General features: G+C 31.7%; 1 protein-coding gene across 1 annotated transcript; it reads right to left on the bottom strand.

Annotated features, from left to right (window-relative positions):
- Positions 1 to 5,611: 5,611 nt before the first annotated feature.
- LOC11410833 (putative disease resistance RPP13-like protein 1) lies at positions 5,612 to 10,944 on the bottom strand. Its single transcript, XM_003599388.4, has 2 exons — positions 6,865 to 10,944; positions 5,612 to 5,900 (listed from the first exon to the last, which is right to left on the bottom strand). Exon 1 carries the CDS (start codon positions 10,718 to 10,720, stop codon positions 6,890 to 6,892), a length of 3,831 nt encoding a protein of 1,276 aa, XP_003599436.1. The 5' UTR covers positions 10,721 to 10,944; the 3' UTR covers positions 5,612 to 5,900; positions 6,865 to 6,889.
- Between the last annotated feature and the right edge of the window lie 5,482 nt (positions 10,945 to 16,426).

Below are 16,426 nucleotides of genomic sequence, written 5' to 3'. Positions count from 1 at the left end.
ATCATCATTGTCCCATTTCTGTCTGTCTCTTGTCTCAGCAACGGTTTCATCATCCTTCTCCTCAGGCCTTGCCATGTTCAGAACGTATGCCACTTTCAATGTTGTAAGAAGAAACTTCATCTTCTTTTGCCAGCGGATGAAATTTCCCCCATCAAACTTTTCAAACTTAACAAAGTCAGAAGTCATTTCTTTCAATGAAGCAGCCATAGAAATCGAACCTAAAGATTGTTATATATTTTGTTTGTTGGGAAGAGGCTGCTGCACTTGAAACCTGAAATGTTTAATGATCATGCATGTAAAACTCAAAGCGTATGGGGTTGCCACACTAACCTTTAGGTTCGATTCGCCCCCACCAATAAATGTATATTGGATGCAATAGGAATGACCGGCGAATCCCCTTCAGGATACTATGAGTTCCTTGACGTGTATTGCACAACCACACCAAGCGTATCTCCTAACAGTATTTTACAGATTTATGGTTCCAGCAATTCACTCATGCATTAGAGAATTGATGGATGATTTAGAATAATAGAATGGTGAAGAATTATGTTGTTAATGTAACAAAATTCTGTCCAAATTGTGTGTAGTTGTGTGGTTTTTGTATTTTCAACTAATGCCCAAATGTCAAGCATTTATAGTGCATTATATGACTCTTCACATGAGAGAAAGCACCTCTTTAACTTGAATCAATGCCATGATTCATTAAGCACCCTTTTGCCAAAGGTTATAACCATATATACTTGAATCAATGTCATGGTTCATTATTAATAATAAATAATAATGTTCCAATGTATATGAATGGTTCCCATGAAGAGTTACAACTTTTGGTTCTAAAGTGATTCCATTATTTTGGAAATCACCAACAATAAGTAATTTTGTTCTCTCCATAAGCAAATGGGCATGAAGCTTCACAAGCATTTAAAATTGTTGAAACTTTTAAACTTCATGAAAATGTCATACACTTCTTGGGTATATGACAAATGGAGGACATTTTTAGAGACATTACCACATTCAAGCCTGGAACAACTTTTTCCAGATACGACTGTAGTTAAATCGTTGATAAGGTCATGTATGAAAAACTTTTTTCCACGACCAACATCATTTGATTGCTGAATTAAGGATCTGGACAACAATTCAGCAAAGCAGTCATCACCTACTTCCTCTGCCATTTTTCCCTCTTGAGAACAATCGAGGAAGCCTTCTGCCATCCACAACAAAACCAATGTCTTCTTATCAAGTGGGAAATCCTTTGGAAAAATTGAACAATATGCAAAACATCTTTTCAAATGAGAGGGAAGATATTGATAACTCAAATGCAAAGCAGGAAGAATATTATCATTTCGCAAGTTTCATATGTTGCTGTTCAAAATTGAAGTCCACTCAGTTATGTCTACCTTTGAACGTAGAAGTCCTCCTATTGTTTTAGCAGCTATTGGCAATCCTCCACACTTTCTTGCAATCTTCCTGCCTATTTCTTGATAAAATTTGTAGAAAAAATACAATTTAGCTTATACTTGTGTGGCGTGATTTTGTACTTATGGTATCATTTTCGGCTACCAATATCTTTTCAACCACATATGCTGACCCTTCTCCAACATCCTCTATTATCTCTTGCACCAGTTGCTTTCTCGGAGTAGCATGAATCTTGTCAGACTTTTACATGAAAGAAAGAAAATGTTAGCGAATAGCAAAAAGTATACATAAAAATAAAGGCCAATTAGAAAGATGTATAATTAACATTGAAGTACATTTTCATCAACAAACAACATATTCATATAGGTAACTTCTGAAGGATTTTTCTCCAAGTTACATCCCACATACGAAGTACGCGAACCTTCAATTCCATATTTGCTTTCCGCGCAACTATAACAGAAATTGGAGTAAATGACATGATTGAATTATAATTTAAATGTTTATATCAAAGTAGAAGAATTTAATTTCTGTAAGAACAGTATCAGTGTTTAAATAATCTATTATAATGTGACTTAGGCGTAAGAATTTTGCAACTTTTGAAGGACTTTGTGCGCTAGATTATTGTAAGAATTCATAAGCCATTATTATTATTATTTTTAGTGCGCTTCATTTTAACATCAGTCATTATTAATTTTTTTGTGTGTTTCATATTAATTTTTATTGTATGTTTTTTTTATTACATTTCCATCACTAACCTGTATTTCATGCGTCGTTTCAGTTTTAACGGTGAATTAATAGGAGTATAAATTATTGAAAGCAATCATCATCCTTTACCAATGCATTTCATTTTAATTTTGATTGTGATGAGGTATATATTTTTTTTAAAGTAATGCCAACAACAATTTAAATTTTATGCGCCGTTTTAATTTGAAAGGTGAGTTAGGCATTTCATTTACACCAATAATAATAGAAGCATCAAATTATTGAAAGAAATCATTAACCATCATCAACTTATTTGATACATTTCTTTCAACATAAATAGTTGTGATCTATGGCAAAAGCTGTGAAGTATTGTCATGTGATTCCTAGTTCAATTCCCTAGAGACCTTTTATTTTTTTTTAGAAGCAACAATATTTTAACAAAAGATAAGGGCAATATAGTCATTTTTGCAAGAAGGGTTGAGAATTTGCACACTATTCTCCAATTATCTATCTATCTATTATAATAATCTATCTATCTATCCATCTATCTTTTTTTTTGGTCAATATCTATCCTTCTATCTATCGGCTCGGTCTAGTGTGGGAGACCTTAATAGGTCTCCTACCGTGAGCAAGTAAAAGTAAAAAAATTCTAATCATTAGATTGTGAAGCTATATGATTTTTAGCATGCACCGTCGGTACTCAATACTTTTTTTAATTTTATTGTCACTTTTCTCATTCTCTTTCCTCTTCATCCCCATCCTTCTTTCCATGACAGATCTCCAGAAACACTCACATTTGCCATCTCCTTCCCGTTGTGGTAATTTATATAGATGTGTTTTCCTTTTTAAATTTCCTTTAAATCATTGAATTGAAAATCATGATTGCAAAAGATTCAAAGAGTATGCTATCTTCAATTTCAATTTACAACAAAAAAAAACCTTTAATTTCAATTTTCAACATGTTGATTGTACCATACATATAATTTCATTAACGTACAGTCAATCAGATCTTTAGGTTATTCCATATATTCGAAGAACTATTATAGTCAAGCCACATGTCCAACTATAATAAACGACAAGAACCGTTCCTATGGCCATATATGTATTACAGTCCATTTTCTATTCCCTTATCAGCGAGATTCGATGGAGAAAATTAGTGGGTTTGTTGCTTTTTTCAGCATAAGGTTTGATTTTGGGTCTTGTTGAATCTCTGTTGGGATTGTTAATTTTGTGTTTCTCAATTTCAAATTGGTCTCATTTCACTCTCTGTATTTGAGTTTGTTTCAACTTTCCCGTGTTTTAAAACCAAATTCAAAAATATAATAATAATGACAATAATAAATGGGTAAAACTGAGTGCAGCAAAGTATGTAGGATAAGGAGGGAGACTATATCCATCGCCAATCGAACTAACAAAAATAAACAAGGAAGAAGATGCGAGAGAGGAGTAAGAGTATAGATTGATACGGTGTGGTTAGGTGTATCATGGACTAGCAACTTTTTCACTCACTCACGGTAGGAGACCTATTAAAGTCTCCCACCCTAGAAGGCGCCCTATCTATCTATTTATAATTAAATGAAAGATATTGGTGCAAACCCTACTCCCCAACCCTAATTCCGATTTGACTTTTTTGCCCTTCATTTTTGCCCTCCTTAAATTCCCACTTAGTAAAATTTCTTGAATGTCCAACCAATCAGTTATAAATCTGCATTAAAATTGTAACCGACAATAAAAAATATCCTTCATGTTTCTACTAATGGGTGTTAGATCTATATCCCTCTTCAACTCCTATAGTTTCGTAATGCTTGCAGGTTGTCTTTATTCACATCCAAACCATTTGAGTTTTTTAGATTTGTATTGTCTTCAGTTTTGTTACTTTCCTTTTATTCTACCTACTTATAGTTGTTCTAAATTTTCAATATCTTCTATGAAATCGTGAGTTGAATAAGTGTATGCTTTCAAAATGTAAAATCTTTGTGAAATTTACCACTTTGTTTTTTGTTTCACGATTTTTCTTTTGAAACAAAATAGACTGATTTTTGTTTCTTGCAATGGTTTAGAATAATGGAGGGGAAACCGAATGCAACAAAACCATGTGTACAAGGGAGAACCGATGTTGGTTTCTTTATATTTGTAAGGTATGTGGTTTTCAATTTGTATTGTGATTAAGGGAGACTGATTAATGTTAGTTTTCTTTATGTAAGCCATTTGGTTGTTCTTGGCTGATAAAAGAACAACAGAACCCTTAAAAAAAATTAACAGAACCATTTACAAATAATCAACATTAACTATAGTATATAATAACACATAATATGTAAGCTATTTGGGTTTACCTTGATTTTTTTTTTTCTTTCATAAAAAAATAATCAACATTAACTTTTCAACGGGTATGGCACTATATATGCCTTAGGCTTTAGAAAACCGTAACATGTGTGTTTAATTATGAGCTATTTTAATTTTATCATAATACAACTTCCATCCAAAATTAATGATGGACATGATCATGGAACTATTCCATAACAACAATTATGTAAACAATCATTTTCATATGGATATCTTAAAATTTACTATAATATATAATAACACATAAGTTCTGGGCGTTGCACGGGTCGGCCATCTAGTCTGATAATAGATAGATAGATTGACATTCATATGTTCCTCTGTGACAACTCAATCCTTTGTCAGCATGGATAATGAGATATGAACACTTGAATATGATATAAAAGATGAACATAAGGAGTAATCGACATGCCACCGTCTAGATTTTGATTGAATTTAAGTTGCTAATAAGTATCTATCGCTTATGTTGTATAGAAAAAACATTTTGCTGATTAAAATATATGAATAGGAACATAAAATGAAATATACGATGTCCATGAGATACAAGTTTGAATTTGTAACCGTATTTTAAATTCCATATGACACAGTTGTGCAATTTCAAAAAAATTAAATAAAGATGTGTTAAAACAATTTGTTTAAAGATGTGAAGGAAGAACTAGACCGTTTAACCTTTGAAACCAAAAAGAAAATGTACCATTATTTTGGGCTAAGTTAAAAGATTAAGTTTTAAAACAAGTTGTGACAGAAACAAACTACTATTCCTAGTTTGCAAACCGCATAATCACAAGTCACAACAACTTACTTGGGAAAATATTTTCTCCAAAAAATAAACTTTCATTCATACACAACATAACCTTGGCAAAGGAAGACTTGCTTGACAATCATAACAATATTTGTTATTTATCCTTTAATCATATCTTCCACATGTAAGTATATACCCTTTCTGATCATATCCATCAACCATAAGATAGTTGATCATTATTTAACAAAGGGGTTAATAGGTTTTTACCTCTTGTAAGGTCATTTCCTCCCTGTAATTTTTTTTTTATTTACCCCCTAATAGGCCAAACAAGAACCAATTTTAATTTTTTTTTTTTTCAAGAAATTTTCGTTTTTGTTTGGTCTATTAGGGGGGTAAATCGAAACAATTTTTTTACAGAGGGGTAAATCAATTTTTTTTTTTACAGGGTGTAAAACCGAAAATGACTTATATTACAAACCCTGTGTGCATAGTATTGAAAAATATTCAAAGGTGAAGTCAAATGATAAGAAAATACATAATTAATACTAGCTAAGCAAATCCAATCTTGATGCAATCAATGGCAACCATGCATTTGGCTCCTCTAAAACAAGCTTACAAGAGGAATCATGAACTCAAAATCTTGTTTCACTTTTGTCTTCATTTCATCAAGTGAGCTGATTTTCATCCATTTATTATGCCTATTCTGAAAAGAAGACACAAAATATCAAATATTGAGTAACACCTCAATTAATATTATGTTAATTGGCAAACACTAACAGTTTCAACAGAATGATTCTGGAAGTGAATTTCTTGGCAAATAATATAATAGCAAGTGACTAGGGGCCCGTTTGGATTGATTTATTTATAAGTTTATGCAAATAAACAAGCTTTTACGATAATATATAAGTTTTCACTAACAAAAGTTATATCTTCATAAAATGTTGTTTCATAAACTACATTGACAAGCTTATGAATAATACATATAAGCTTATTTATTTGCGTAAGTTATTTTATATAAACTTCAAAATAAGTCTATTCCAAATGGATCCTAGGTAGGAGTTTATTGATAAACAAACTTATAAAATACAGAAAACTGAAATTTCTTCACCTATATGTTTCAAGAAATTTGGTGAAAGGAGGGAAGTTAAGAAAATAATGATCAAATTTCCATTTAGAATCTAAAATCTCATACAGAGAATACACGTCTATAACAATATATGAACCATCCGCAAAAATAGAAAAAATATTGAACAACATTATAAAAAATCTTATTTTGACCTTAAATAAAAAATATTGTGGTATTTTTTCTTCTAGTTTTACCCCTAATTTAATTATTTCTTACAATTTTATTTTCATTAAATCTCATACAGAGAGGATTTAATAATAAAATATAATAAGTTATTGTAATTTGTACCTCACACTGGAAGTTCCCAGTTAGTGAAAGTCTCAAACTAACCCAAAGTACATCAAGTAACTTTGGATTAATTTTGCAGAAAAAAGTATACCATAATTTGAATTTTGAGAAATCACCAAATCTCACACAGAGAACACAAGATAAAAAATTAACCACTAACAATTTGCCATTGGATTGATTATTGGCTTTGTGTTGAGATTATTTGAAAATCTATAGAGATGAATTGGAGTTTAGAGGTAATAGAAAAACGTACCTGAAACAGGAACACAACTCGTCTATCATATTGTGACTTTGTAATTTATTGATATGACAGGGATGTGAGCAATTTTGGACCAATGTTCCTTCCTTTTATACCTTTCTTCTAACAATGGACATTCCTCAATGTGCAGTTCCTTAAGAGAGTCAGGGAGGCTGTCTTCTGGTAATGACTCAAGCTTTTCACATTCAAACAATTCAAGTGATTTCAGCGAGGAAGGGAGGCTGTCTTCTGGTAATGACTTAAGCTGCTTACAATCACGAATTGTAAGTTCTTTCAGAGATGAAGGGAGGTAGTTTTCTGGTAATGACTCCAGCTGTTGACAATACTCAAATTCAAGACGTTTGAGAGAGGAGAGGTGTAGAAGCCCATTTCCATTAAAGGACTTCAAATTGCAGAGAGCTCTGAACGTTAGAGACACAAGGGATATGGGTAGCAACGACTCCTTCATCAAGGTGTTAAATATATCATCACCCTTTTCAATACTCAAGTAGGAAAGTGCTGTCAAATATTGGAGACCCCATTCCGTAACCGGCGGAGTTATTCTTTGAGATGAAATCACAATTGTTTGTAATTTGGGAGGTAGACAAACTCCTTCACAAAATGACAACTGTGCACATCTTAGAATCAACTTTTCAAGAGCAGTGAGCATGTCCATCTTAAGCTTGACTTCAAATAATTCAATTGAATCATGGGATCTGATCACAAGTTCTTCGAGTCTCGACGACTGACATGAAGGACTTTCTAAAATACAAATGGAAACCAGACTCCTACAATTCTGTATCCAAAGTGTTTGGAGCGCAGGGAAACCATCAAGTGGAAAGGATGTAAGTGCATCACAACTTTGACATAAATCTAGACGCACAAGTGATGTGTAATTGCTCCACGTTTCAGGAGGTAGGAAGGATAAATTCTCACACCACAAAATATTAAGTGATTGCAATGAAGTGGGTAGACCACTTGAGGGAAATGCAGTGAGAGAAGAAAGTGAATAGAGTGCCAAGTGTGTAAGACAAGTGCTTCTCATAATCAATTTTGGCATGGATGACAGCATAACACACTTTTCAAGCATTGCACGAAGCCCATTGATTTTAACTTTTTTTATTGACGACAACCAATGCAAAGTGGGACCTGTTTCTAATAGACGACCTTCAATTTCAATTTCTTCTATACAAGGAAGATGGCTAGGCAAATGTCCCTTTAGTTTTGGACAATTACGTAACTCCATGGCTCTAAGTCGAGGAAAAGCAAATTTTATGCCTTCAAAGGGAATCCATTCATTCCAATTTGGTATGTTGTCGAATTTTATACACTCAAGGGATGGAAATGGTTGGAAGGAAGAACTTGAGCCTTCCTCAATCTGGACATAATAGAACTCCGGGCCAATTGTCTCCAACATCTCCATGTCGCATATTTCTAGGTTCTTGAGAGAAGGTAACTTCCCAAGGGGTGGAAGTATCACACAATATTCACAATTACTGATACAGAGGGATACCATGTTAGAAAACGAAGAATTTCCCAACCAACTTGGAAAGCTTGTTCCACCATACAAGAAAATATTCAGGCTCTTCAAATTTATTGGTGGTTGCAACATATCGAGTACAACTTTCACTTTTTGCGAATCTTCACTTTGTTTTCCCCATATCAGCTCTAACTTCTCAATCTTCTCTTTGCTTTTCAAGTTGGCATCGTGTGCCTCTCTGGCATCAACAACATTATCCAGGTTCTTGATGGTAAGTTTTCCCTGTAGGTTTGGGAATTTCCTTAGCTCTTTGATGCTTAACCCTACATTGTGCTTACCCACTAAAAAAAGGGTGAGAGTTTGAAGGTTTTCTAGTCCCCCAATTTCCACAGGCAACTCATTTATGTCAGTCCCACTTATATCAAGCTGACGTAAATTGACTAAATTTCCAATATGTACTGGCAATTCAGTGAGACTCCCACAACTTGATAAATTCAAGGTCTGCAAATTGTAAAGGTTACATGTTGTATCAGGCAAGCTTTCGATTTTAGTGAAAGAGATATCTAGATACCGCAATTGCACTAAATTGCCAATTGTATCTGGTAGTTTGGTGATGTTTACATACTTTGATAGAGATAACACACGCAACCTTTTTTGTGATGATAGCAAATCATCAAGCACCTTTAAGGATAAGCAATTGAATATGTACGGCGTAGAGTAAGTGGATAGGAAGCTTCGCAAGCAGTTGAAGTTTTTTAATTTCTCAAACTTCATGAAAATGTCATAGTCTTCTTGGTTATATGAGAAGTGACGAACATTTTCAGGCATGTCACCACATTCAAGCCTGCAACAAATTTTTCCTGATACGAATGTAGCTAAATCATTGATAAGGTCATGCATCACAAACTTTTCGCCATGAGCATCATCGCTTGATTGTTGAATTAAAGATCTCGATAACAATTCAGCAAAACAATCATCACCTAATTCCTCCATTGTTTTCCCCCCTTGAGAACAATCAAGGAAGCCTTCTGCCATCCACAACAAAACCAATTGCTTCCTATCAAGTGGGTAATCCTTTGGAAAAATTGAACAATATGCAAAACATCTCTTCAAATGAGAGGGAAGATATTGATAACTCAAATGCAATGCAGGAAGAATATTATCATTGCGCAAGTTCCATATGTTGCTGTTCAAAATTGAAGTCCACTCTGTTATGTCTACCTTTGAACGTAGAAGTCCTCCTAATGTTTTAGCAGCTATTGGCAATCCTCCACACTTTCTTGCAATCTTCCTGCCTGTTTCTTCAAGGGTTGTGTTTGAACTATGGTGAAACTCGTCGCTTCCCAATGCATGCTTTGAAAGTAAGGACCAACAATCTTCATTTGATAGAAGTTCTAATTTATGTATAGGAAATGTGTGTGCCACCTCAGCAACTTTTTGTTCGCGCGTTGTTATAATCACCATGCTTCCAGGTTTTCCATCAATGAAGGGACTTGCTAGTTCACTCCAATCATTATAATTGTCATTCCACAGATCATCGAACACAAACAAAAATCTTTTCTCCCTCGAGATTTTCTTTAACTCAACTCGAAGGACATCAAGATCTTTGCTATCCCAAGTTGTGGAAGTGACAGATTCAAGGAGAGACTTTGTTACTCTCATAATATCAAAATCCTCAGACACACAAACCCATGCCTTCAAATCAAAATGTTGTTGAACTTCTTTATCATTGTAAACAAGTTGGGCAAGGGTAGTTTTTCCTAAACCTCCCATGCCCAAAATTGCAACAACACCTATATTATTATGGGTTGTGTCTCTCTGTGATAGCAACATGTTCATTATTGTCTCTTTGTCACCCTTCCTACCCACCATGAGAGATTCATTTACCACTGAACTTGAAGGCAGTCTATGAGAAACTCTACCACTTACAGTGTGTTGCAAGCCGATGGCGGTGCTCTGCTGGACAAAAGTTTGCAGCCTTTTACAAATCTTCTCCATTTCAGAATTGATCTCTTCATTTGAGTTTGTAGTTGAAAGCAAGTTCTGAAACTGATCTGTAATCTTCTCCATTTCAGAATTGATAGCTTGTTTCTTCTCCAGCTTGCATCGTAGGGCATTGTAGCTGATTTGATTGAGTAAATCCTCTGCATCATAGATTGCATCTTTTAACCGATCCAACCATTGTTTGATTCTGGGTTTGAGGATCTGCTTCTCCTCTGCATCATCTAGTACAACCTCAAGAGTAAGTAGACTTGTTTCCATCTCATACATCAATGATTCATTCAACTCTGTTCTTGTGAAATAATCACGAAACTCAGGTGAAGTTAGTTTGTCCATTAAGGTTTGAACAGAAGCAGACAGAAACGCACCTCCAACCAAAGCTGCAGCCATCTCTGATTGGTATAGTAAAGCAGCAAGGAAAAAAGTTTTAGATGAAATTTTGAAGGAAATTAAGAACTATGAAGATTGAATGATAGAAATAATTGCAAGTAAGGAGCAATGACTCGCATGTGAATGAATAGTTAATACTGATAGTGCATACAGCAAAATTTGAAAGCTGGAAAGCAAAGTTCATCAGTGATTAATGGACCCACATCCTTCAAAATAATTAATACAAAGAAAAAGGAAAAGTTGCACACTCAATTAAAGAAATCTGAATCTCTGTGTACATTTTTACTTTAGGAATTGCTTTTGGAAAGAGATAGGAAAAGTCCTCTAATGAGTCATGAGTCATATACCACTATCATATTATCATTTTTCTAATCACTTATATTAGAGACTAGAGTGACATTGCTGAAAAATAGGTATGAACGTAAATGATAAGAAAATATGACATTAATATTTTGATGTGTAATTTGCTCTTGAAATTTCAGTTTTTGTTTCAAGATTTTTTTTTAGGGAAACGCCTTTGTTGACGATTTTATGTGATATGAAATCTAATGAAACATGCTGATTACATATGATGATAACTGTTATGTGCATCTTTCTTATATTGATATTTTTTAAAGAATCTTTCTTATATTGATAAAAGGCATGCATTGTTGCCAAATAATTATATCATTTTGGAAGCTTGCTGAATTTAGGTATTGATTAGTGCTTGAATATACGTTTGATACTGATTACTTGTTTTTTTCTTAGACTGATTTCTGGGGAAATCTTTTTTAAATAGACGAGTTGACAAAGTTATCATAAACTCACACACGTAAAGTGGAGGTATCGGGTTCGAACCCCGACCATGACGTCCAACCTAACAATTTCGGCATTTTTGTCAGTTGAACTATGACTTATGGGATGATTACTGGGATAAAAGTGATTTTTATTAGAGATATAGTTTAGTTACAAGTAGAATTTTTTTTTGAACAAGAGTTACAAGTAGTATTACTTCTATATTATTATATATAGTTGTAACCACCCCATTAGTGGGATACTTTCACTCATTTGTAATATTCCATTTTCCATACTACAAAGAGTTTGTTAGTTTTCTCTCATTCTTTCCATGGATGTCATGTTTCCTAACAATTTTGTAAGGTGAAACATTAATTAGTCCAAGGAATAGCATCAATATTTTGATAAATTTCAAACAATTGCAGTATTATACTTATGCGTATATATCTTATTAAGAATAGCATTTAAATCAGCGTAAAAATTAAGCATTTGAATATTGTTTTGCATATTACTTAAATAAAAATAATAATAAAAATCGTTAAAATAATTGTGCACAACGATTTTTTTAAGGTATAATATGTTGTTATATTTTCTACATTAAAATAATTGTGCACAACGATTTTTTTTATATAAGTAATTTGCAAACCAATATTCAAATGCTTAATTTTTACACTTATTGAAATGTTTTTTGAGGACTTAAATGCTCTTTTTATTTATAATGTTTTTGTTGTTGCATTTTTTTTATTGAATCACCATTTTAGGTCCATTAATTACCGATGGCGACCATTTTTATTTTTTGCTGTTGCGTTTTTCATGTTAATTAAGGGGGATGTATTGGATTAGGATTTTAAAAGACTATTTTAATAAAAAAAAGTCTTTAAGATTTTAAAAGATTGTGTGAGATTGTATTGATTCTGTGATATTTTAAAAGACTTTTTATGTAAAAGACTTTATACACTCAAGATTTTAAAGGATTTATCACACAGACTTTTAAGGATTTCAAAGGATTTCATGTGATTTTAAAATTTCAAAAGGTTCAATAAATTTTAGGGGAAAAAGAGCAAACTTACAAGCGTGAATGATAAAAATAATGAACAAATAAATTCTAGTGTTTGAATAAAGAAAAATAAAACCAATAAAAAATTCTTTTACTATTGATTTTCAAATTTTAAGAATTTTATGAAATTTATAAGATTTTAAGGGACTAAAAAACACTCTAACACATTATTCTCAATACACATTTTTTATTTGTTAAAAATGTTATTCCCATAAAATTCAATTGTACATATTTAAAATTATGCCAGCACTTACAACTCTTTCAAAAAAAAAAAATTTGTCAGAGAGAGAGAGAGAGAGATGAGAAGAAAAAAATAGTAACTTTTAAAATAAAAACAATCTCAAGAAATCTCATCTTTTCATTGTTAAAATTACACTACAAAATCCATCAAAATCCAATTTATTAAACAATCCTTCGAAATTTGAATGATTTTGAATACCACAATACTTTTTTTAAATGATGAAAAGTCTTGATTGAATACCTCAAGACTTTTTTAAAATGACAAAGAGTCTTGATTGAATACCACAAGACTTTTTTTAAATTGCAAAAAGTCTTGATTGAATACCACAAGACTTTTTCATAATTAAAAAGTCTTTTAAAATCCCATAGAATCTTAATCCAATACATCCCCCTAAAGTAATAATATCATAAATATTAGTATAAAGTAGACTGGTGTTAGTCACACCCCAAAAAAAACAAGTTACACCCTAGAATGACTAATATACCCTTTAACTAAAATAAAAATTTCAAATTAACTAAATTTACATTAACGTAAATTGAACATAAGTAAACTTAATTTACATTAACCTAAATTGAACATAAGTAAACTTAATTTACATTAACCTAGATTGAACGTAAGTAAACTAAATTTACAAACTTAATTTACAAGATTGAATGTAAGTAAACTGAATTTACATTAACTTAGATTGAACATAAGTAAACTTAATTTACATTAACCTAGATTGAACGTAAGTAAACTTAATTTACATTAACCTAGATTGAACGTAAGTAAACTGAATTTACACTAACCTCTTATATACATACGTAAACTAAATTTACATTAACTTAAATTGAACATAAGTAAACTTAATTTACATTAACCTAGATTGAATGTAAGTAAACTGAATTTACACTAACCTAAATTGAACATACGTAAACTTGAATTTACATTAACCTACATACGTAAACTACACTAACCCCTTTTATATACATACACATAAACTTAATTTACACTAACCTCTCACTTAAAATCGAATTGACTGACAGACATATCTCATACCAAAACAAACAATAAACAAATAGAAACTCATCGAAAATGAAATTCATGAAATTCACTAACCTTTATGAATATATTACAAATCAATAACAAAGATGTTGATTAAGATATTGGTTGCACATCTATGGTGATTTGTGGATGAAAGGGGGTAAGGGTTCAGAATGATCGTAAACGATGGATTTTTAAAAATTTACATGAAGAGGGCAATTTTGGTATTATTGTAAAATTTTAAATAAATTTGGGTTTAACTTGTTTTTTTTTTTGGTGTGATTAGCACCAGTCTATAAAGTAATACTCCCTCCGTCCCAAATTGTATGTTGTTTTGGGCATTTCACACATATTAAGAAATTTAATTAATATTGTGTGGGAAAGAGATATTATGAGTTGTTTTACAAAATTGTCCTTAATAAATTATATGGGAAAGATAAATGAAAGAATTGAAAGAAGAGAGAGTAATAAATAGTTAAGGATATAATAGGAAAAGTAACATTAATGTTTCATTGGTATTGTTAAGCGACGTATAATTTGAGACAATTTTTTTTTAAAGCGGCATACAATTTGGGACGGAGGGAGTAATAGGTTAGTCAAACCTATGAATAATGATAGACATCAATGAAATTAATTACTAATAATTACAAATATAATTATTCTATCATTTGTAACGTTTTTGTTGTTGCATTTTTTTTTATTGAATCATCATTTTAGATCCATTAACTACCGATTGTAGATATTATTCATCTCTCATATTTCTTCATTTATGGCAACAAAATCATATGAATGAAATCATAAAAATAATTATGTTTAATTCCTTAAAAGGATTAAAGAATTAAAAGGAAAACTTAGGTGTATTTCCTTATTTAATTTCAGATTTGAAATTCCTCGGCAGTTAACTGCCAAAGTTTTCCTCGGCAGTTAGCTGCAGCCGGTTCTTTTAAATTTCGGCAGTTAACAGCCGAAGGACATTTGCATAATTTACTCATGTTTCTCAGCCAAACCAAATGTATCAACAACAATAAATGTTGTATAATGAGCAAAAGATTACAACTGTAAATTTTTTTTTACCATAAGATTGTTCACAATCACATGCATATGTGAATTGAGAATATTATTATCACGATTTCATTCTACTCTTGCTTATGCAGATTATGAATAAGTAAATCTAATCCTGTGGCAGTGACAACCATTTTGCTCCTCTCAAACATTTTTACAAAAAGAGAACAAAGTGTTTTGTCACAAAAAAAAAAAGTGTAACAATATTACAACATAAATATAAAATTATACGCATAGAAGTAACAAAACTAATTTATAGATTAACTATTAAAGATATTATGATAACTGATTGGAAAGAAAATGTGATATGTCAGCCTGAATAGAAGGCTACGACAAATCTCTAATAAAGAGAAAAGAAGACAATCAAAATAATAGTATTTTACTAACTTATTTCATTTCTTTACCATCATCTTAGATTACAAAGCAATAACTACAAGAATTTTAAAATTAGAAAAATAAGACAACAAAGTAATTAAAAAGCAACTAATTGAATATTGTACACTAAATGCAGAATCATGATAGCACAAAATCTTCTAGTTAACTCAATGGTTAACATTTACAAATGGGGAACCTACACTTCGGTATCACACCAAGGGTAAATTAGCAAGGAAGAAAGTTTAAATGATGTTTTGAGAGAAATGTGAATGGATACAGTAATGTTTTTGGATGGTAAAGGTAGACTCAAGAAGACTTATTTGTTGCGTAAGAAACAAAATTTAAAAGCTGGAAAGCAAAGGTCATCAGTGATTAATGGACCCACATCCTTCAAAATAATTGATACAAAGAAAAAGGAAAAGTTACACACTCAATTAAAGAAATCTGAATCTCTGTGTACATTTTTACTTTAGGAATTGCTTTTGGAAAGAGATAGGAAAAGTCCTCTAATGAGTCATGAGTCATATACCACTATCATATTATCATTTTTCTAATCACTTATATTAGAGACTAGAGTGACATTGCTGAACAATATAACATTCACTGAATGAAGGTATGAACGTAAATGATAAGAATATATGACATTATTGCTATAACACCAATAATCCACTAGTAACATGGACTCCAACATGTACATCTAACACGACACTAACACGGATACTTCAGCATCAAAAATATAGGACACCGACATCACCACATAGATAAGCATATAACTTAAGTAAGTTATTTTATTAGAAAAAGTTCTAAAACAAGATATCGTATAATTTGACCTTTATTTATTCAACTCCTTCAAAAAAGTTAAAAATGTTATAATCATATGTAATGTATTTTAGCCTCTAATTGATCAACATTTTTCAAAACATATGTAAATCTTGTATCTACGGTACATGGAAGTAAGAGAGAAAAAAAATATTTTAGATATTTATATGAGTTGTCTGACACGGCTCGTATGAGTGTTATATGTTGGATTAATTATTTAATTAATCAATTATGGATTGACAATAATCAATTATGATAAAATGTTATAATATAAATTATGAGTAAATAGTCAATTTCCCCCCTGAAATTGTAAGTTTCGTCAATTACCCCCCTGAAATTAACAAAACTTCAATTA

Source organism: Medicago truncatula, chromosome 3, assembly GCF_003473485.1.
Source record: "Medicago truncatula cultivar Jemalong A17 chromosome 3, MtrunA17r5.0-ANR, whole genome shotgun sequence".
NCBI lineage: Eukaryota > Viridiplantae > Streptophyta > Magnoliopsida > Fabales > Fabaceae > Medicago > Medicago truncatula.
Note: the sequence above shows the minus strand (reverse complement) of the source record. Positions and strands in the feature narration are given on the sequence as shown.